The 24,257-nt window shown below is 33.4% G+C and overlaps 2 protein-coding genes across 5 annotated transcripts in view; both read right to left on the bottom strand.

The window, feature by feature from the left end:
• Positions 1-10,384, bottom strand: part of LOC116338573 (protein N-terminal glutamine amidohydrolase) — a 69,045-nt gene extending 58,661 nt beyond the window's left edge. For 2 of the 3 annotated variants that reach the window (XR_004200907.1, XM_031763935.1), the window contains exon 1: positions 7,646-10,384. Coding sequence is in view for 1 of the 3 variants with exons in the window: in XM_031763935.1 (XP_031619795.1) it covers positions 7,646-7,713 (68 nt within the window). In the remaining 2 variants the exon portion in view is untranslated. The remainder of the gene's footprint in view (positions 1-7,645) is intronic. The other variant, XR_004200906.1, reaches the window with a different exon arrangement.
• Positions 10,385-11,455: 1,071 nt separating this feature from the next.
• LOC116338557 (facilitated trehalose transporter Tret1-like) lies at positions 11,456-20,761 on the bottom strand. Of its 2 annotated transcripts, none has more exons than XM_031763918.1 (8): positions 20,333-20,761; positions 18,164-18,383; positions 17,456-17,591; positions 12,975-13,315; positions 12,615-12,690; positions 12,466-12,549; positions 11,907-12,373; positions 11,456-11,844 (listed from the first exon to the last, which is right to left on the bottom strand). In XM_031763918.1, the coding sequence occupies exons 2-8, from the start codon at positions 18,314-18,316 to the stop codon at positions 11,536-11,538; spliced, it is 1,566 nt and encodes a 521-aa protein (XP_031619778.1). In that variant the 5' UTR covers positions 18,317-18,383; positions 20,333-20,761; the 3' UTR covers positions 11,456-11,535. The 2 variants fall into 2 exon arrangements, with proteins under 2 accessions (XP_031619778.1, XP_031619771.1); XM_031763911.1 differs by having other exon boundaries at positions 20,337-20,761.
• Between the last annotated feature and the right edge of the window lie 3,496 nt (positions 20,762-24,257).

The raw sequence follows: 24,257 nt of genomic DNA, 5'->3' as shown, positions 1-24,257 counted from the left end.
TGGTTCAGTCATTGCAATACGTAAAAACATCGTGAAAAACTTTCTGTTCATTGACGCACGCCCAACAACAAAGTACCTGTTACACATCGTACACTTTCATTCTAGGGGCTGACACAGACTTTCAGATTTCAAATGATCACTTAAATAAAGTGAACATCGACATAGAGACACAAAAACTCAAAAACGGAAGCAAATTCAATTTTTTCAGTAAAACTTGGCATACAGGTTCCTTGAGCCACTTTAATGATTTCTGCATGGCGATCAAAATTAGAATTTATATGCATTCGGCCCTCTAGCCTTTGAAAATTTAATTTGATATGATAGGATTTTTATATTGCTTTAAGGATAATAGACATTTTAAAATCGGATTCATGAAGATTGAAATTGATTTGAAGAGATTTACAAAGATGCGAAACATTTGGTTGATTTGCATAATTTGAGTTGATTTCAGGATTTTGAACAGATTCACGGATTTGAAACGATTAGAAATGATTTAAAATTATCGGATTTGATTTGTAAACACCAAAAATGTTTCAAGAATATTTGAATTTCGAATCGTTGTGTCTACCCCTAACTATTACCATTCATAAAACTTGATGTCGAATTGAATCAACAAAATGCAAACGAAATTCTAGTTTCATATTCAACAAGAATGTAAATTCTATTAAAAAAATCCCCCAACCTCCAAAAATACATGCGACGAATTATGTATTCTACTTTCAATTTTATTGAAATCTAATAAAAAAGTTGCTTCAATTGTTTTCGATTCAAAGCATTTTAACCATTATGTGGCTTGTAAATGCAAAGTTCGTGAACGGGATACAAGGGGGTTCACCTTGTGAAAAAGGGGTCTTCATCGGAGTATTTCAAAAATTCACAAGGGATAAAGGCCTTGAACCAGGTCGTAATCGGATACCCAAATTGTATCGACTGACTTCATTTCCAAAACGAAAAAATCAATTGGTCTTAAATTGTTCGTTGCACAGAGAAATTTAATATGATGATTTTTATGGATATTCCACACAACAACAGACACGATTGCTAATTAAAATCATTTGCTTCACATTGAAATGGTTCTTTTTTTTCATCAAAACTTTATAAATTATATGTTTTCGTTCGTTTTTTTCATCGTTATAGTAGTTTTTTCATCGTTATAGTAGTGAGTGTCATTCCAGTGCAGTGTCTCTTTTCAAAATAAATACCATTCATTTGAATTTTAAATTGATTTGAGAAAATTAAATTACGTCTGAACCATCAAATCAACAATCGCAAAACTTTCAATAAAACTAAGCCAATACAATTATTCATTCGTTGCCCCATCTTGTTTTGTATATGGTTCAGTATTTTCGTACTTGCTGACACCGCATCGGGGTTACAGTAATCAATGGAAAATTGGATGGAAAGCAGACTACTAATGGACTTTCACGGAGAATATAGATGTGTTTGTGTGCGTGTTTATGATCAAAACTTTGTCAATTGTGAGTATATGAGATAGATGTGTATTGTTTGGCGTCGATTTTGGACGCCGAATTGGTAATATTTTCAGAATTACTATTGAGCAGAGATGGAATATATCGAATTTTTGAAGTTTCGTTTCTCAATTCTGTGAAAATGTCAATGATCTGCATGTTTGCCATCGGGTGCATTGATGAAAATGAACAACAACAACAAAATTAGATTATTTGGCTTGCTTGATGGCTGGTGGCGGTAGCGTTTGGTTGGTTGGTTGGTTGGATATATGCAATAGTATAACAGTTGTCTCTGTGGTGTATTTGTAAAAGCTTGTAAGATTTTAATAAAATGCATTTCAACGCGAGTTTTTCAATAAAATTGAAAACGATCGGACTGAAAGATTAAAAATGCGTTCACGCTCGATGTGTTACAGCTGTAACAAATATGAAAGGTGAATGAAACCTTACACAGAGTGTCAGATTGATTTGGGTCGCCATACTCATCTATATTTTTCATGATAACCGTATCATATGTCTTATACTCTATTCGCGTTGATGCGCTTTTTTGGGTTACTTTTGTCGTATACATGTGCGGTGTGCGCGCACATATTGTGTGAGAAAGAAAAAATGGGTCACGTATTCTGTAAAGAGTAACTCCATTTCAGTAAGAATCCATTTGAATTGTGTGTGTCGCTTTTTTTTTCGTTTGTAATGTATTGTACAAAATTTCAAATTGATGATGATATACCATTTTCTTCAAAAACCAAATGCATTCACTTGCCATGCTCCCTTATGAACCAAAAGTAGACATTCATTCTTCATTCAATCGACATTAGGTTAGATTTCTCTCAATTTCAACCGTTCCATTCGCCCTTACTCTTCCTCTCTTCCCCACTCCGCTCCTTTCTCTTTGCGAAATAGATCGACGATTTAAGTTCTCACCGAATGGAAAACGGAATGATGTAAGAGCTCAATTTTTTTTGCGAATCATGGCAAACATCTATCCATGGGCATTTGAAATGTGGTTTTTTTTTGCGGAAGCGTTTGCAGTTGTTGTTTTCATTTTTTGTTTCCCTATTTTCCCTTGCGCTTTTTCTCGCATTATGCTTGTGATTAATAGCAAAAATCAAATAACGATGACAAAACCGACAGACATTTTTCCCTCATTCCACGTAGAAACGGGTGAAAGAGGTTAAACTAAAACAAAGCTTGGTAATGGACTGTCAGAATAACGATGACACAGGCGGAAACAAACAAAAAAGCACGAAGATTGATTCATCTGTCAATTGCTTGTCGGACTCAAATTGAGTCACTCAATAAATACATAATTAGGTTTCAGTTTGTGTTTTGCTGAAAAATTATGCGAATCACGGTGTCATTTGATGGCGAAAACATCGAATTCACTCGCTCTGTTAATAAAGGACAAAAAAAACAATGACCATGATTAGAGCACTCTCCGAACGCATTATGTCATATATGTAAGGAGTGTGCATTTCATGCGTAGAACATATATACGCTTTTTTTCTCTTTCGTATTTAAATTTAATTTATGCCACTGAAATGGCGCGTTCGTGGCTGTACCACATTCAAAACTGAATTCAGGCCAAGAAAATGCCACTAAATGCAGACATTTGTCATATGACACACTGACGTAATATTCAACTGACGTGCGGATGATTTTGTTACGCATTTCATTTGAGCACTTTTCATTTTACCTTCAAATCTTTACGAATATTATTGCATTTTCTGTGCTAACTCAAACCGTATTCGCAAAATGTCAGAAGAATAAAAATAAAAGGTAATAGCCATCAGTCAACTCGAATAATGTAAGTAAATAACAAAAATTTCATTCATTTTCTTTCTATAAAAAAAGGACAACATATTTTACACAGCATGTTTCAAAAGTATGCACGCGATACTTTTTGCGAATAAAATTTGAAACAATTTAATTGTAAATATAAGTTGACACTTATTAGAGGCTGATTTTTGGCTTTAATTAAGGCCAAAATGGCATTAATTGTTAGAGTTTTCCTATCATTTGTATAAGTGTTCAATTATTTGCAATAGACTTCAACTGGTAAGTTACCAGTGATAACATGATACCATTTGTGTGCGGAGAAACCGCAACAAGGATCTCCACAACAACACTTCAAAAAAGATATATGTATATTATTGTCATAAGTATTCATTTTCAGTGGTGAAAGCAATGTGTAATCTCAAGAATAGACATATCGACGGATCAAAATCATTTAATGGATTTCGAATCGCTTTAGTAACGATATTTAGACATGCTAATCAACCAAACCAATATCGGTGGTTTTGTGGTTTTATTTGGTCTGTCTACAACAATTGACTCATTCCAAAACTTCTGAAGTTGGTTTTCAGATTCGATTATCCATCAAATTTAATGTGACCAGACAATATATTTAGCTGCCGTCATCTGGATATTTTAGCTCATCTGGATGCCGTCAGCAGATGATGCGTAGTGAAAACAATAGAAGTGATTGTTATAGTAATACCAGTATATAACAAGCTTATATACCTATAACAATCACTTCTATTGTTTTCACTTTGTATCATCTGCTGACGGCATCCAGATGAGCTGAAATATCCAGATGAGCTGAAATATCCAGATGACGGCAGCTAAATATATTGTCTGAATGTGACATAAGAATTTTCTTATATTTTAAAATGATTCACTATCTTTTAAAGAAATCAGATCAAAATGCAGAAGAAGAAGTTTTGAAACTCCCTGTATGGTGAATGATAAAAAAAAATGTGTTGCCCAAAAAAGAAAAGAAAATGAATCAATTTGTCATTTTATCTGAACAACGAAGTTGATTGGACAAACTCTTGAAAATATTACGATGCTGTGTAATGTTAAGGATTTTTCATTTCATGATTGATGCCTGCAAAATAAACTTGAGAAAATAAAATTAGCATCAGCATATAGTGTGCTTGGTATTTTCCTCCAATTCCAATCCGTAAATTCATCAATTTACATTGATCTGACGACTGAATGCAACGGGAAAACTAGAGAAACTGAGACGAGGAAAGAGGAAGGGAGAGTGAGAAACGGTAGAAAAGAGAAAGAGGGAGGGTAAGACACGAAGAGAAGCATACATGGCCACTTTAAACCCTTTCTTATGGGTGTATACACTATACAGGGGGTGAGACAGGGAAATGAAGAAAAACGAATTGTATAGAGAAGGAAACGAAGCAAAGAAATCATGTTGAGTAGTGTGAAAAACGGTGCAATCAATAAAGCGATAAAATTTGAAACGCACTTGACTATTTCAATTCTCTTAAACATCGCAAAAACTATCCATTTAGAAAAAAGCAATTAACATCATAATTCCGGTTTTTCGAATATTTTCCATCTCTCCTCGTGCACTGTTTTCTTCATTTCCTTCTCCTTCTTGGCATATAGAAGCTTTTTGTTAAATTCGTTCTTTCAGTCTTGCTTAAATTCTCACTTACTCAACGTCATCGATGAGTGTACGCTTAGCAAAACCCCAACAATACAATTTAGCAAAAATATAAGAAACGTGAGTAAAATTAATTACGATTGTTGATAATATACACAACAATATACATCATCATCATTATTATTATACATTGAAATAATAAAAATCAAACGAAGTTTGATCGCGCACATTATTTCATCATCGTCTCGAAACATGAAAATGTAATAAAACAGCGAATAGTTTCGTTTGATTCGATGGACGCCAGTGCCGTCAGACCGCCACATTTACAAAATCCATCATTGAAACCCAAACGATTGTTCATGCTACGGGTTCTGTGTATAATAAATCATTAATATTAACGGCAGTGGAAAAAAAGCACAACCAAAATATCATTGTGTGTTTTCGTCCATTGTACAATGTACATGGTCAATGTATTGCTTTTTTCGACATTCCTATTCGATGTTTTTCGATTTGATAAAAACATTCAGAGTACACTGCTAATGTGATCAATCAATTAAAATGTACGAGCGCATTAAGAGCATGATAAGTGGCTACATTTAAAAGCATTTCGGCCAGCGAAGAATGAATGAGGGCGGGGGAGAAGGGGGGTAATGGGAAATATTGCATTTGGATTGAAAAACACTTCATTAATTAGTGTGTACCGTCGTTTCCTTCGGCACTTGTTCGTGCCATCGTCATCATCGTCACTTCGAGTGGTCGCAATACACTTGACCAATCAAAAGTTGCTCTTCATTCAATTCGTCGGTAATTTCCACCAGAATTGAATTCATCTATAATTTTTGTTTTTCATTTCGTATTTTTTTTTTACACAACAGTTGCATGCGCTTAACATTTCTTCTCTTATGGTGTTTTTTCGATTCCAATCATTTTCCGTTCAATGCCTTTTTTCTTGCATCGTTTTTGTTTGCGTTTTCTGTTTGATTTTTTTTGTCTTGAACACAAACATCAATTGCTTTATGGTCAATCTCGATGTCGATTTTTTTTATGGTGACTATCTTATTTTGTCATCTTTTTCGATCTAATTCCCTTCGATTTCCCATGACACGCGAATTACCATGGATAAACAATGGAGTGTGTGGCTTGTGCATGGCAATGATTATGAGGCGAACATTATACCGGACAAAATGTTTCATAATTGCGATTTCGCTTCGGTAGCGCGTTTGCGATTGAAATAATTAAAATAATAATCCGTTTTGTATGATTTATTATTTGGTCGATGACTGAAATGTTTCCATATAACAATGATAAAATCTGATCGAATTTGAAACAGAGCCAAACCGCAACCCATTTTCCGAAGGGATAAGAAGCATAGAAGAAAGAGAACCTTCAAAATGAGTGAGATATTATTTACGTTCAAGATTAAGCGTTCGTTAAAACATAGTACAGATGGATGGAATGTGGTGTTTGTACGGTATGCTGTTGCCACTGAATGTTTACAAATGTTGTTTTGATTAATACGAAACGTATTGTGTGTAATTCAATGCTATAGAAAAATTGACCATTTGTGGGACTCGAAATTCGATCAAAATTTTATACATGGCGGTATTTAGGACAAACACTTATACTCTCATTATTATCATAGTTTAATTCACCACTGTTTTCAGTTTTCATTTGATTGAAATGTTTTTGATGCAAATCGCTTTTAAAACCATTTGGTATGATTTAGCGCAACGATGAGCGACATGGTCGCAATAAAAAACAACCAGCGCATTTTATAATGGATTCGAAAGACACAACGAGAAACAAAAATTAGGTTTCGATTGTCACGAAATGCAAAATGTTGCACGCTTCAATATACCCATTTTACTGTTAATAGTTATATGTTTAACAACTGGATATTATTATTATTATTAAAAGTGGATGAAATGGCTTTTTCCTATTTTTTCACATTTTTAGTTCTCCATTTCACTTCTTTTCTCTTTTTATCCTATCTCTTTCTCTATTCACTTCTCTGCCTATTTAAATATTTATTTTTAGACCGTACATTCTCTCTTTCTTACCAATTTTGTGCATGTCACATTTAAACCCAAAAGAACCCTACTATTTTTGCAAAGATTATTCGAAAAAAAAAAAATCCTATACGAAAAAGGTTGCAATAATTTAATTCAGAACGGAAGTGAATTCAGTTTTCCTCTGTGCATTTTTTATAATATCTAGATCATGACTGCGCGCGTGTGTCTCTTTGGTTCTTTCTTTTCATTCAGTGGAAAGGTCAACACGCTTTGGTGCTTCTCAAAATGCTGTTGCTGTTTTTGGTTGTTGTTGTTTTTTATTTTCAATCATTGCGCCACAAAATATGTTTTAAATAAAATGAGCATTAATTAAAATACAAGAACAATGCGTTTCAGACCGATAAAAAAAACGTGCCCATGAATATGCATATATTTGGGGTTGCGTGTGCGCGTGCAGATTTTGTTGTTCAATTAAGTGGATACCTGGTTAAATACAAACAATTTATATTCGACAGCAAAACCAAACCCACCATTCCGCCCCACCTCTCACCCCATATATATTTCCCGTATGAATTTTTATGAAATTGATTCAATCGCTACAAAATGAAAAATGCAATCAAGTGTGCATTCCGTTCGTGACACGAACATCATGAGTCTCATTTCTCAAAGTGGCGCTGAGAAACACATACAAAACAAAATGTAAAAACAAAGAAGAAAGAAAAACAAAAGCGTAATATTGTTGCGTGTTTACTTACCAATAGCAACTGATATAGCTACATTCCGTAATTTTTGGAAACAGTATTAGATTAGCATCGTTCGACATTTTAACAATTTTTTTTTTGTATTTTGCTGTTGTTCGTCTAAATTGCCTTTTCCAGTTTGTATATTCGTTTTTGATTGATTTTGAAAATGTGTTTGTTTTGATTGTTCAATTCTCGTTTTTTTTGTGTCTCAAAACTTTTTCTATAATAAACGATGATTATGTGGTTATTGTGACAACTATCTATATAATTAATTTATTTATTTTTTATGTTCATTAGAAAGGTGTTCATTACAATGTTTGTGTCTGTGTGCACATGCATCTATATTAAAAAAGTTTCCGTTTTCGAGTTCACGAACTGTGTCTATATATTTTCGTCCAAAAACTATTGTTGTCGGTTGCTTTCGGTGTGTTGCTGTTATTGGAATCGTATTACTGCAAAGATGTAATGCGCACCAAAAATATTCTGTTGTTGTTCGGTTTTGATCGTTTTTCTCTGCTCGTGTTCGTTCAAATGCAATTATTCATCGAAATTCGCTTAATTCAATTGAAATTTCTGTGTTGAAATTTTACGCGTGGGTGTAATCGGTGAAAATTTGGTTTACTATTATTTACTGTTGTGCCTGTCGCGATTTCCTTGAAAATTCGATTGATTTTTACGCTCCCCAAAATGTTGTCTCTTTTTGTTTACTTTAATTCATTTGGTGTATTGTGGTGACCAAAAATGCATCACCAATTTTCAAGCATCTCTTCATACACCGTCTGTCTAATCGATCCACAAAACTAATGTTCGATGAATAAACCGACAAACAACAACAGTAACAACGGTGACGACTCTGAACGACTAGAAAAACAAAACTACACAACACAAACTATCGCATCAAAAGCTTTTTACACGTGCGTACGCATACTATTCATGCGATGCAACACAGGAACCGAATGGGAACAAAAATATGCACAACAGCCGCGTTCACTGCAGTGTGCATATTGCACAATGTAAATAGAAACCGAGTAAAAGAGAGAGAGAGTCAAAGCGCGCACTGCCAGACACCCGAAATATCACACACTGAACACAATGAAGATGATGAAAACGAGGAAAAAGTCAGTGTCTCTCTATCTTGTTGTGTGTATTTCTCTCAATTATTTCGGCACACAGCCAAAAAACATTTACACACAAACAAAATCGGTGTCACAGCTGCCAATACACCGAATACTATGAAGAAAATCACAATTCAGCACAAAATTAATATGAAAATTATCAATTCGAAATTCAATTAAATTGCCGCAAATGGTTTTTCCGCTTTCTGTATGCTTTTGGGAAGGTGTTCCCGAAATCTATGATATTCAATTCGGAAAATGCCGATTTTTTTCGATTAAAACCGATATGTTTTACGTATCTATATCACTTTCATTTGCAAATATTATTTAAATCATTTTATTTATTGATTCTATTGTTCACATAAATTTACCATCGATGTGTGACTAATTTGTTGAAGAACTCGATTTTTTTTAATTTTAAATTTTAAATAATTAATGTGGTGCCGAAAGTTTTTTTTTGTATTTCTGCTAGTAATTTATTGGTTTTGTTTTAAGTTCGTGACTTCGTTTAATGACTTTGTTTATTTATTGACTTAATCACAATATCAATTCCACCGCCTTTTTGGGCATAATTTGTGTCAAAGAGCTTTTGCACAACACTCACTTTTTTGTTCGTTTATTAGATATTTAAAAAAAAATATTTTTTTCTTCTAAGAATCACTAACTTTCTGCTCTACATTTCCAACTTCAGTTGGTGTGTCCAAGTTTTTATCGAATTTGAAACCAGTTGTGAAAAGTGTCTTTGTAATTTGTATTCGGACAAAGTTGATTGCCGAACGAGTGTTGAATTTGTGAATGGAAATTGTTGCCGTTGTCGATTGATGTTTATATATAGATGTTGATTGTTTTCATTGATGGTTTGTTTTGACGCGCGAGCGCGGGGGCTGTTGAACCATCTACCGCCACTACGATGATTTTTCGAATGATGGTTGTCAGAGTGTATGTGATGAGCTCAAAATCTTTGCCAAGCGGTGACAAAAGACACACGCGAATATAAAACGTAAAGTAAGTAAGTCGTATTACATATGAATCGGGGACACAAAATTCAAACAATAAAAATCTTAAAAAAAACCAAAGAGAATGTATTGTGTCTCGAGGAGTATGTGTATATGTGAAAAGAAGTAGCAGTAACAGGAACAGCACTACGGGCAAATGAAATGAACCTCCTTCGCTAAACGCACATTTGATTCTGTTTTTGTTTGTCGGTTTATTTTTCACTCGTGCACAATACGCCAGAGAAAATTCGATTCGCCAATTTGGACATGCACACACAATAAATGGAAGAAGAAGACAACGAAAACTGTTTCACTGTGTTTTTGTTTTATTCACTTCTGTGCTATGTTGTGTATTGTTCTTGATTCTGAGCATGTGTCGGCGCTTCTGGCACATTTTCCATATAATTCAGTATCGCAAATATACACATGCACACACACCGCAACACGATGGCTATGACATAAACGATGGAGAAAGTTGTATTGTTGCTCAAGCGCATTCAATACCAACAGAAACACTCTAGTTGTCGTTGTTTGTTTTATTTTTCTTTTAAGTTAACGAACTTTCTTACTGAAACCTATTATGTTTTTTGATTAAAGAAAATTTGCCGATTATTTATTCTCTTCTTTGAAACACGTTTACTGTGTACAAATGCGGTCGATATGAAATATTTTCGAACATTGTTTTGACGTAAATGTGACATTGACAGTTTGCAACCGTGTATCAACGACATACGTTTATGTCAACATTCACCTTTTTGTTTAAAGTCCGGCAACAAAACGTTTGAACTTTATCGCTTTTTCGTTGTGATCGCTTATACATTTGTGGCTCCATCTATATAATGCTTTCTGAGCTAGGGGCAACTTGAAGCTTGAACTATTCGAAAAGTGAAATCGTTGGATGTGATTTGGTGGGCAAACGTTTCAATTTGGGTTTTTGACTTGGATAAACTTTACGCACGAAGCATGATTATTGATTTGAAGAATTTTCTAAGAAATTACCGTTATCAGCGAGAAGTGCCATTGTACTACTGTAAAATGAAAAATAAAAATAAGAAATTACACGCAAACTTAGTGACATTTAGAAATATTTTTTTATTGATTATTTTGAGATTTAAAAACATATATTTCATAAAAATCGACATACTTCTTTAGTTTTTCGTCAAGTGTTATTGATTTTGATTGGGAAAAAATGTGATCGTTTGAATGTGAATTCAAAAAAAAAAAAATATGGTTGATCTCGAATCTATCACAGTGACACAACATACGACAAATTTACAAAAAAACTGAATAAAATTTGTTGCCCTTCAAAAATGTAACACTAATGCCGAAAGATGTTTGAATGCACACGGCAATAAACGAAATTGGAATCCGTTTTTTCTATATTCTATATGTTTCCCGTTTTCCTGATATCCTACACTTTTCAATTCCACATCCTATCCGGTCCATTTGGTTTGTTTTTTGCGTCTGATTGAATTTAAATTATACCACACATCAAATCTAAAATGATCGGTGTGTCAAATGATGAGATCGTATTCAATCAATTTCGATTAACGCATAGAACACTGTGTGCATGCTATCATTTCTACTGTTCGGTTTGTATTTCAGGACGTTAAGTACTACAACGTGCTCTCACTCAATCAAACATACACAATAATGAACCGTTTTATTTAATTCTATGTTTTTTTTTCCTAAGTTGGCCATAAATATTCTTATTTTTTTTTTGTCTCAAATTAGTTTTGGTTTGTGCATTTCAATTGAAATTTCTTATTTCAAAATTGTTTTTGCATTCACTCTAAGCCAATGATCCGACTTTTTGAATGTTGCCAGCATAGTGGGATTTGAACATATTTTCAATTTCGGCCAATGTTTTGCCTTTTGTTTCTGGTACAATAAATATTACATAGAAAATGCTAATCAATGAACAGGTACCATAAAATAGACAAACATTTGAGCTGCCCCATGCTGTAATCATCGTCGGATAGAGTTTAACGCAAACAAAGCAAATTGAATAGGTGGCGGCTATCGTAATTCCCGTACAAAAACCGCGATATTTTTGTGGAAAAATCTCTGCGTTCATCACAAATGGAATCGTGAGTAGACCCTAAAAATGTATTATACATAAGTATAAGATATTAAAAAAGAACGTAAGTAGAATGGACTTACCAATGTTGAGGTAAATATATATGTAAGTATTAAAATTGTTGGTAGCACCGCTGGAATCCATTCGTATCGTTCGACCAATTCAAATTGTTTGTTAATAACCAAACCATACATGCATACTGCCATCAAAATGGATGAGTAAATTGTTGGCGGTCGACGACCTAAATAGTCTAACGACAAACCAATTATGATACCGGCCACAACACGAACCACACCAATAAATACAACACACAAAAATGGATCCATGTTTATGCCAACTTCGGTGGTGAATTTTGCCGCATACACAACAACCACAAAAATACCGGACAATTGTTGGAATGCAAAAAATCCAATAATTATCAATGTGGGCCGGTATACTTCCGGTTTCAATAAATTTGTCATCAAACGTTCATTTTTCATTGCATGTCGACTTTCACTGTGCATTACCAACATATCGATTTCATCTTGCAATTCAGGATTGATAAAACTACCTGTAACATCAAAACAAACACGAAAAGAAATAAGAAGAAATGGTTGAAAATATTTGCGTCACGTGTATTTGGAGAGGTTGTATATGCTTTACCTTTTCGTGGTAACCCTTTGAATATGCGCAAACTTTTTTCAGCCTTAGCCGTCCGACCCTTACTTGCCAACCACGTGGGTGTTTCTGAAATAATAAGATATAAATAAATAAATAATAAGATATTTAAGATATAAATAAATAAATAGTACCTGGAATGGGTATCAGAAGCGCTAATGCGACCACACAAATGGCACAGCTTATACCACTCACCAAACGCCAATTCGTCTAAATGTAGAAGAGGAGGATATTGATTTTGAAATTATTTTATTGCCGTGGGATGATTTTTTTTTAAACCAAAATTCATTTGAAGTTTTGAACAATTTACGGTTTGTGAGTAAAAATGTCATCAAAAAAAAAATAATCGAATATTCGAAATAAATTTTGAAGAAAAATCAAAATATCAATCTTAGTGCATCTCGTTCATGACGAAACCTGGTCATGGTAGATGGTGAATCTCGGCATAGCAAAGGTGTATTTGTTTAAAGAAAAAAATGTGCAAAAACTCTTACCGGTATAAAATATCCCAAGATGTAAATGAGTAGAATGCCCAATCCAATGGCCAATGACGTAATAACCGAAATTCGACCTCTTAGCGATGGATGTGCAATTTCGGCTGAATAGACGGCCGAAGGTGAACTCGATAAACCAATACAAATGCCAATTATAAAACGTGCCACCAACAGTTGAATGAACATCAATTCTTTATCGACACTGCTTGCCATGGCCATTATCAACCACGAAATTACCGACAACAGGTTTATCGTGTATAGTGTTTTCTTACGACCATACTTATCCAATACGAAAGAACACAGCAAACCACCAATCGGACATGAAAAAGCATTAATGGAAGCTGCAAATAAATGAAACAAAACAAAATACTACATAAATGAATTGGAATGGTGAATTACATCTGATCACGGCACAAATCATTTCCAATTAAAATCAATCAAAACAAGTTTATTTATCACATCATCGAATTTTTAATGGAATTTGTTCAACGATCGAGCAAAAAGCAAAATCAACGAGAAACAAAAGGCAATTGAAGTGAGCACTATAGTCGAGAGCGGCGAAAACAAATATCAAAAACGAGATTCAAAGCATCCATTGATTCGGAATATTTGTTTTTCTACGGTCTGGATAGTGGAAACTCCCACTCTTTCCTTCGACAGTTTTTGGTGCGTTAGTTTTGATATCAATCTCTTTCGCTCTCTCTCTTTCTCTCTATTTATTCTGTTCCCACTGTGTCTAGTGTTTGCGGCCAATGTAAAGGCAATAGAAAATTGAAATTGATACGATCGATGGTGCAAATAAAACAATCATTTTGCCCGAGATTAATTAATTTATTTCTTCAATTGAACGCGCTTGCCTGCACGCTTGCTGCTCGTTCATCGGCGACATTTGTTGTGCGCGCTTCCTTCTTATTGACACTTGTCAACTTGAAAATACAACATTGAACCGTATGCACAATGAATTCTATTATTGACACCGGAAATTTCCGCGTCAACACGTCAAATAGGGCAAATCAAATCAGGTAAATCATACGAGCCGAAAAATAATGGGAATTTTTCCATTGTAAATATTGACTGAATTGCAATCATCATTTGATCAACAATTTTCGACAAAAGATTTTCGATGAAAAAAAGAACTTGAGAGATATAACAACAGTAGAAATAGAATAGAGACACCGAGAAAGAGATCGAGATAGAAGTGCGTGTGTGAAAAAAACGTTCGTTTTTATTATTTTCGAAATAAGTTGTCGTTGATCGATTCGAATCAGTTTTGAATAACATAGTTATTTGTCAATTTTTCGAGTTCATGCGAGATAAAGAATCAATTTAAATATTTGTGAATAATATAATAAATAATACGGCAAGTCATTGCAAAACCTATTTTTAAGGTGCTTCTGTGTTCATTTGTGTGTTCTGTGTCCTTTATTTTAGTTTATTAAATCGATAATAAAATTTATATATAAAAATATTGGCAGGGCTGTGATTGATCTTTGTCACTGCATCAATCGATTAGTTTGGTCGGTTGTTTGAGATTTGAGTCGACATGCGATCCGCAGTGTGAGAGAAAATTAATAAATAAAGAATGAATGTGAATGCGATTATGAGCCCCCATCAGTGCGATATACCGCAGTCCATGTATACACGATTCGCCCCATGTACTCACTCAATCAGCGATAATAAAGTTTATTTCTAATAAAATGTGCGATTACATTTCTATTTTTTTTTTTCATCGTTCAGCTGAAGTAAGCTTCACTTGAGAGTTTCATGTGCTTGCTTGGGAGATAATTGCTGTCTAATCGCTGGCGTACAATTTGATGATGCAGATTTCAGCGTGTATTTTGCTGATTGCAGTTTTCGTTTCGTTTTTACTTTGTTTGCCTGATTTCTAAAATGAATGCGTTCGACGCGTTTCATTTGATTTCTTTAGTATTTAGATGAGTTTTTTTTTCTCGTAATTTTCTTCTTGCATTTTATTGCTGATAAACATAGCTGTCATGACATCAATAGTCTCGCAATTATTTGCTCTATTTACGATTTAAATCGTATAATTCTGAAAATCTAGTTTTACAGCCGATGCAAGTGATGTGCCGTTTGTTGTTTAATTTATATGAATAATTTGCTCATAATTTCGGTGTTTATCAAAAGTCTCGTTCATTTGTTATTGTTATTTTAAATGAACGCGATTCAAACGAGGAACTGATAACTCAGCGGAATGGAATGCATTAAAAATAATCCATGTGACTCAGTGTCGATCTCGTGTTATGCAATACATTTTCTACCAAATAAAATAAGATTTTATTAGGGTTTTTATGGCGTCTTTCGATCGAAAGTGAAACTAATCTCATTTATTTGAGGACGGAATTTTATTGCTTGAAATCATCAATTAATTTATGATTTTCTTTTGCACACCCAGTTTTAGATGAACTCGGTCGGTCCAATGAATTTATAAACTCCTTATTCGATTTTATACGACACACCGTTAATTTCAATTATGACACTAGTTAATTTGCGCGTAAACATATTTTCCTTCAATTTTCTAGGAATGGTCTTTTTTCGTCTAAAATGCCACTTTTGATAATAATTTTGCTCTTTTACTACTTGTTTATCTCCGTGTTTATACCACCGCCATCTCTCCCTACACCAAGCGGGGGGGGGGGCCCCATCTCTCTACCTTTCCATTCATTTCTATGAAAATATTGCGTCAAACAAAATAAGCACTTCACTTGCCATATTCCACCATTTTAATTAGATGTCTCTTGTTGTTGACGAACGCTCTTTTTCTCTTCTCCCTTTACGAAACACTTACTTAACTATCTAAACATACAGTGTATCGTTGGCAATCATAAAATCTTCTTCAACTTGACAACTTGTTTGCTTTCTTTTCCGTCAGTTCTTTGCTCTCTTTTGTGTTCCCTTCCCATTAACGTGTCGTTTTTCTATGACAATGTTTTCTTCGTTTGCCTTACATGAATAGCAATCATTTTGTTGTTGTGTGATGGATGCGGTTTGTGAATATCCTTTATTAGATCATGTGAAACTATAACATATAATTTGATACTTGAGACGGTACTCTGTCTATAAATGAGACAGTGAAAAGAGCGAAAAAAAATATATTGTCAACATTGTCTTCGTTACCATATTGTCACTGTTGGTTTGAATATTAGTAAAAACTCATTTTGGATAAGAAAATTAATTGGATACGCGTTAAGTAGCCGACAAACATTGCAAATGGAAATGAGTCTACCAAAGTAAAGATACAAGATTAAAAATTTAATGTTCGGCACGGCAACAAATCGCATTTTGTTGATTAGAAAATGATATCAAGTTCAAGACAAATTATTTCGAGCAAATTTAGCTCAACAGGATTGAAGATTCACATTTTATGCTTTTAAAACACATGACTCTTCAATCCGATGCAATTCATTGAAATGTTTATCAAAGCATGTCCAAGATTTTAACCAAATTATCTCTATTTCAATTCTTTACATTAAAATTTTGAGATTTTTTTTTATTGCAGAATATGATATATGTAGTGTGTTCTTAACAAAAATGATCAAAATACTTTATACCGGTTCGTACTTGAAAAAATATAAACAAAAAGTGAAAATTAGCCAAAAAATTGTGTTATCGGGCATAACGCTCAGACCTATGCCACTAATGTATGTTCAACAACCAACGAAACCATAATATTTTGTTTCCATGTCTCTCATTTTTAAATAAACAAAAAAAATAGGGACCTTTGCCTTTCATCTAAATATGTTCACATTTGCCAATTCTCAAATCGAAATTACACTGCAAAAAGATGAATTTTTGATACTTTTCGAATGATGTTTACTTTTTTGAGTCAAAACTTGATTTGGATTTATTCGGTTTTTCTATGTATGTATTTTATTCGTTCTGACCTTTTCTATTAAGTAAATGAATTTCTAATTTTCGAAGACTTTTCTACATTTCTCTAGAATAAGGTAAATTTTTGAATATTCTAGCCAATTATTTCGCTTTTACCGAATTCGGCTTTCGAAGAAGACGACAGTAATTGAATGAAAGAAGGAGACGAAAAGCATTCGAGTGAAAAATGCCGAAAAATCACCCATACAAAATTGTGTGTCTGTGTTTTCATTGAGGTTGTCACAAAAGAAGAGCGGCTACATCAAGTCGATCTGAACTTGGTAGCTTCAAGTGTGAGCATTTAATCATCATCATGGGGGGAGATAGATAGTGAATAATCAAAAAAAAAAAAAGATAACGGCAAGAACAACCCAACATTGTCTTTATCGAATGATTTCGTGTGCGCAATTTTTTTTCTTTTTCCTCCAAGGGTCATTTTTTGTTTAATTTTTTCGATTATTTTAATTTTAATTCAAACGAATCGATAAAAATGTTTAAAATATACATGTGTATATAATAAAAATCATTTGCCCATTTTATGTAATCGTATTTTTTGTCATCGACTTATTTTCAGTGTGAAGGTTAAAACTCACCAAACCATGATGCCTGATCGCTCGTCAAGGACATCGGATCCGATTCTCTCGTCAAACTTTCATATGTTATTGCCGGAAAGCCTAGAGCCATGCCCGATGATAAAATTGAGAAATTTGCTAACAAACTCATTGACAGCTACAAAAAATAAAACAAACAAAAATGTTATCAAAAGTAATTAAATGATGAGATTATTTTTGGCATTCTATTCAAGTGGAATGCTATTCAATTATGTCGTTGGGTTAATCGCAAATTCTACACAACAAATTTCAACCATTCGCTTTTCTTATTGATTGAAATTATAATTGTGATGAAACTGTCAATCAAAAATTACAATAGGGCCGATGAAGAGATGCATTTTTCTCGGAATTAATATTGATTGAATGACACAACCAATTGCAGTCAAGTATCGGCTTTCGGTGACGGCAACCACTTCGACCATGAATAAATTGCTTTCTTTCAAAGAAAACCATCCACTTGAGAGATGCGAAAAGTTCACAAATGATGGATAGAATAGAGGACACATGAAATGGCGAACAATTTTATTTTTTATCTGTATGTGTATACAATGTTTAATGATCCGAACAAAGGATGTTGAGCACATTTAAATTCAACGATGTGAACAATACAGTCTGGGTTATTTTTCTGTCTTTTGCCACCGAAATAGAGAAGAGAAATAAAAATCATTGCAAAAAGTGGAATTTACATACTTGCATGCATACTGCTTTGCCGGTTAGTCCCAGTGGTGGTACCGTTTCGTCCGCATCATTTTCACTGCCGTTCTCATTAAACCGATTATTGTCTTCGGTCTCTTCCACAGGTGGTATATGCACAAATTGATGCTTCGTTGGTTTCTCATCCATTTTGAATGTCGTTGCACAAGATTCAACTGCTTCGTCTCAAGACTCACTCGTTCACACAAGCACTAACCTATAATAAAAGTTTTTATTGCGATTTTATACTCAGATCATGTTCTAAGGTTCGACCACAAAGCGATTTTACAAAATATCAAACGATTTTCTTTTGAATAAATCTTTGATTACAAATCAGTCGCATGTATAAACACGAAACACAGAAAAATTGGATGTATGCACACTCTCTGCTGATAATTGACAAGTTTTTATGATGCAATTTTTTTTATGACCATCGATTAAAATTTACTATGTGACAAATTGTTTACCGCATTTAGCGGAGTTCTTTTTTTTTTCTCTTGTCTTTGTGAAATGAAACTTTGTCGCAACGTCAATAATAATCTATGATAAGACATCAGACTCAGTTTTTATCAGTCTATAAAAATAGCTTCGATTCAGTACAGAATCACTGCCACTTTCGCTTCCTTTCTTTGTTTTTCTAATTTTCAACATTGAATTTTTCACCAGAAAGCAAGCGATAGAGAGTCCTTCCACTTTGACTGCATCAAAGATTACAAATATAGCTCTTGCGATGCAAACTATTTTAAGACGTAAGGTGACATTTAAAGATATGGAATTGCTTGGAGCTGTGATTTATTCGGTAGCATCAAAGCGTTAAAGATCAATTACAAAAAAGTAACTTGTTTTGTTAGTATGTCAGTCGGTGTCTGGGTGTTTTGAACACTTACTGGCATCCATAAGTGAGATGAAAATCAGAAGGGTCACATCTGTTTTATAATTAAATGCCACCCGTGACGTAGTTATGAATAAACACTTTGTGCTCACAAATATACATCAATATCAAATATATTCAACGGAAATGTCCATATTGACCGATTAAACGCATTTGATGTTGTCGCAATGATGCATAAAATCAAAAACAATCGAGATTATGATCGAATAAAAAAAGTGTGTTCCTTTTTTTGAGGTAGTCGACCATTTCAAAGTGTTTAATTCGTATACGCTTTGGGGAATTTTGTTAAAATGATATCTATTATCAGTTAGCAAATCGCGAAAAAATCACATGACCGAAGAAATGTGGGAAGCGTTTTTTTTTCTCGCAGCTTTCGACCCCAGCGAAATTATTGGTCGTAGTAAAAACCAACGCTGATAGCGCGTATTTTATCGGCATTCCGCGAGAAAAGGAAACGCACACGCATGTATACATACACACTTTTACTCGAAACAGTTCACAATGACCATATTTCTATATTCGTTATTAATTATAGTTAGTGTGAAATGACACAGGTCACGAAAACCCATAGAACAACAATACGTGTTATTTCTATGCAAAATACATGCATTCACATTTTTCGCTCTCCTACCCACAATTTTGCACATATCAAAATTTAAAAAAGCAATACACATACATTTCGTCAATACCTTCGTCCAACGGAATGCTTTAAATATTTCTAGGTGCGAAATTGTGCACGGGAGAGGTGCAAGACTTTTCAGTACTTGCCCACTTATAATCGGTGCCCCTGATAATACGGAACGGTATTTAAAAAAAAGTGATTTAAATGAGGAAATCATTTATTTCCAATGCATCGCACACGTGATATTCATATTGACAGTGTTACTCAAAACAAGAGTGTTGTTCGAGTAGTTGCAGCTGATTGTTGCCAACTGGATATAGTGGCGCACATGATCAATGCATTCGATTTAATTGAATCGCTTTTGTATAGTGTTCCAATTACTTAATTTTTACAATCGAAGCCCATTGAATGTCAGTATCAACGATCAATGTCGTGGCATATAATTGAAAATAAAAGCCACATGAATATAAAACAAATCATCGAAAATTTTCACCACATTTCGTTCTCATTTATGGTTTGCGCGGCTCAATTTTCATTTCAACAGAGATTTTTATGTGATTTACGATTTGTAGCTCTGTTTCAAATATCAAGTGGTTTTTATTTAAAAAAAAAGAACTATGATATATTTTGTATAATTAATTTATTAATTTACCTACCTCAACTATCACAATTCCGTCAATTGAGCTTCTTAATGGCCAATAAAATTAAAAATGTTAATTAGATAATATCGATGCCGTTGTTTTTACAAAAAATACTTTCACTTGTTGACCTTCTAGAAATAAATTAACGTTCTGTTTTAAATTGATTTCGATTTATGCGATTTTTTGGGGTTTATTATGTGGTCGAACACTTCTTAACGTCGATGAAATCAAGAACGAAAAAATATAATATTGGTTTGAATTGGGAACGAACAATAAAGAAGTGTATTAAATTAGAAACTCGATCTTAAAATGAGTTGGTCACCAACACCGCTTCAGCCACACAAATAAATTTCTGAAAGTGGTTGGTACTTGAGTTCGATTATCGTGTCTGTATCGACCGACGGTTTTTGTTAAACTAAAATTGAATTAGCAACTCAAAAATATGATACAAAAAACCACATACACACGTATATATGTAACAACATCGATGACTCTCTAACGAAAAGAAGTACGAGTGTATGTATGTAAAATCGAGTGCCGAAGTGCTGTTACAAACATTTTTTGTTCTCAAGCATACAAGCTTTATATATGCATTCGTAGTGTGATCGTTGCGGTTAAAAACGGTACAATGCGTAGAATGGAGAATGAAAAAAAAAAAAGAATAAACAGAGAACGAGACAGTTCGATGAAAGAGAAGGCATCGTTAACGAGATATATATGGTTATAAAACATATGAAAGCAATACGCTTACACACGCGTATGGAACATAATCCCAACGAAAAGAAGTAAAAAACAGCAACAGGAAAGAGAGAGAGAGAGAGAGAGAGAGAGAAATTATCTTGAATGATGATTCAGACAAGTGGCCGCACACAGATACACAGCTCACCGACAAAGCTGTAAACCAAGCACATAATATCACATTATAAAATCCAGATAGGCTTAAGCAGAGTGAAACGGACCACACACATGCAACAAATCACAAATCAGAAACTAATACAGTCACTAAGAGAAGACCGAACAAATGATGATTTGTCACTGAAACATTTTCGAAGAGCAAAAAAACAAGAATTGTGATAAGTCGTCAGGCGACTATGGCTTATTCATCTATTGCACACACGTTTTTTGTTTGCTTGTTATGTTTTTATTGAATTGCGCGATTTGATTGTGCACCATGTGCCGGTGTTTTTTTTTTGGAGAATGGAATGGTAGTATCGTCTATCTCTTTTTAGCCGTAAATTATTACTAAACATTCACTCAAATTTATTATCACTCAAACAAAATACACTCAATTCGATTTCAGTCCGTTTTGATACGGTTCATGTTTTAATTTACAGTGTAGTTCAAAGTTATTATTTTCAAGGAAATTTTTTTCGAAGCGTGTACCATTTTTTTAAAGAGAAGATTTAATTAAGAGTATGTCCTATCAATTCTTGGATATTTTAATTTTTGTAAACCAGAGGCCGCTAGTTCGATCCTGGCAGGAGGCACCAAAATGTAAAATGAATTAATAACTGTTCAGCTTCATTGCTAGATATTAACTGCTTTATTCAAACAACTTACATCTATTACAATAGTTTGTTTACATATTATGTTGTGATTCAATGTTGTGCTTTGTGTGCATGTTTGCATAAACACTTTGCATTGCTCTGAATTAATTTTGAAGGAAAATGAGAAACGATGCTAGACATTTGCTGAAGAATGGCAAAAATAACGGGTATTTGAAATTTAAAAATTCACTCATTTACCTATGTTCAATCAATGAATGTGTCCTTTCGAATAAAAATCCAAGAAAGCACACACAGTGTTGATCATTTTCTTTAATTATTCAATTCCAAAATCAGTTTATTCATTGAATTCGGAGAAGGGCCGACAATTTGTACCTGCATCACCTTGAACTTTCATATAACTTTAAATGGTGTTTTGAAGGTTTTAAAGTAATAGTGCTCCCTAGAAGGAAAGTCCTTACCTTAATTTCAACAATGTAATTACATACCTTTTATAAAGAACAAGTTTGAAAGATTTTTAAAAGTTATTCAAATATGGATATATGATGAATCTTGTGTATGCCGCCCGGGCCAACACTTTATTTCACAACTACATTACTCAACAGAGCAACAAAGCCAAAATTCGATTTTTGTCTTTAAAAAGTTGATAAGTCTTCTTGTCGATGTTCACATTCATGTTTTAATTGAAATTTCAAGAATAGGCCCCAATGGGAGGAAATGACACCAAGTTTTAAAATTGGCGCGCTGTTTAGTTTCGATTTGAGTTGTTAAATTACATTGACGTCCCCTTTGAAATTCGGGGCGCCACCGTTGGCTCAAAGAGACTTGAAGTCTTCACATCCTTCCATTGATAGGCCCTGTTATAATTAATTTTAATTTCGAATGTTTTGCTTTCGCCAGCTATAATTTTTTTTATTTTGTGAATTTTTTTCTTTCAATTTAAAATCTCCAGTTTGTTCACACATACACACGGCAATACCAAACGGATGGAATGCCCTATTCATATCGATTTTGTCTAAATTTGCCACTTGTGCGCTTTTGGCTAGCATTAGTTTTCCAATAAAAATTAATTAAAATAAAGTTTGCAAAAATAAATAAATGTATTCGCATATTTTTTTAACCATCCTGTTTTATAATAAGAAAAAATCAAACCTATTTACAATACACAATATTGCATATTATTACTGGGAATTTTCCATTTTTAACTTGAATTTTACATTTTTTTTACCAAGCATTTAAATTAGTCTTCTTGAAATGAGGTAAGCAATACAAAATATGAAAATTTATTCGATTGATCTCCATATTTAATTTAATTTATTTTCCAATAGTAGCGTTGCAAAAATATTTGAAAAATATTACGTTATTTCTCTGGTTTATTTATGTTTGGTTTTAATTTCATAACGATCCGAATACGGGTTATTTTTCATATTAAAAAAGGGATTTAACTAGCTTATAAAAACTGAAAATCTGGGAAAATCTAAAATAAATCTAGCCTGTGGTCAAAAATGTATTATCAACTAACCTTTCTAGTGTGACATTACACAAAATTAAATTATCGAAGCAGGCCGTGCATAAGTGTGATTTGAGCCAAATGATTCTTCAAAAATGAAATTAAATAAAACTCACATTCACCATTGGATTGCAAAAATGCATCTTTATGGCCTGCTTCATGGCAAACTTTGTCAATTCAATCTATTTTATATTTTATTTTTTTGTAGATAATATTTTGAAATTTTTTGATATTGAACCACCTCAGACCACACTTATCAAAAATTGAAACTCTAATTCTTTTGAATGTTAAGTGCTATTATTAGATTTTTTATTGTATCAATCTATAACTGGCAAATATACATGAAGCAGCCTTTGAAGCAGGCTGTAAGGTCGGTTGGTATTTTCTTTGTTGCTCAAAAATTATGTTCATATTAAGAGCAAAAAATGATTCATACTTTTAAAATAGCCATGTTTTGTTTATATAATATTTTCCAATAATCAAAAATTACAAGCCTGCTTTAAATATACTATGTCCATAAAAAATATTAAGTCACTGCAACGTGTATTTTAAATGGAAGAATAGGTTGAAATATTTACGAAAAAAGTAGAATTAGCGAAAACTATCGAGGAACTAGCGTGTATTATTAAAATTAGTAGGATCTACCATTCGTGATTATCCCCATGCATAATATTTTAGTGTAGTAATATAAACAAACGATGACGATACCGTTAAAAATGTGCCGCACATGCACAAAGTCTCTAAAAAAAACATTTATCACTTACAAATTTTTGAAGCTCAAAAAAACATCTGTGATAAGTCGGGTTTTTTTGTTTTGTTTTGTTTTGTTTTTATGTTCTAAACTCTAGGGGGTAGACACAAACTAGAAAACTAAAAAATAAAATAAAACTAAGAAAAATTATGACTTATTAGGTCCTGTCA

Source organism: Contarinia nasturtii, unplaced genomic scaffold (assembly GCF_009176525.2).
Source record: "Contarinia nasturtii isolate CC-2019 unplaced genomic scaffold, AAFC_CNas_1.1 Cnas_scaffold_78, whole genome shotgun sequence".
Taxonomy (NCBI): domain Eukaryota; kingdom Metazoa; phylum Arthropoda; class Insecta; order Diptera; family Cecidomyiidae; genus Contarinia; species Contarinia nasturtii.
Note: the sequence above shows the minus strand (reverse complement) of the source record. Positions and strands in the feature narration are given on the sequence as shown.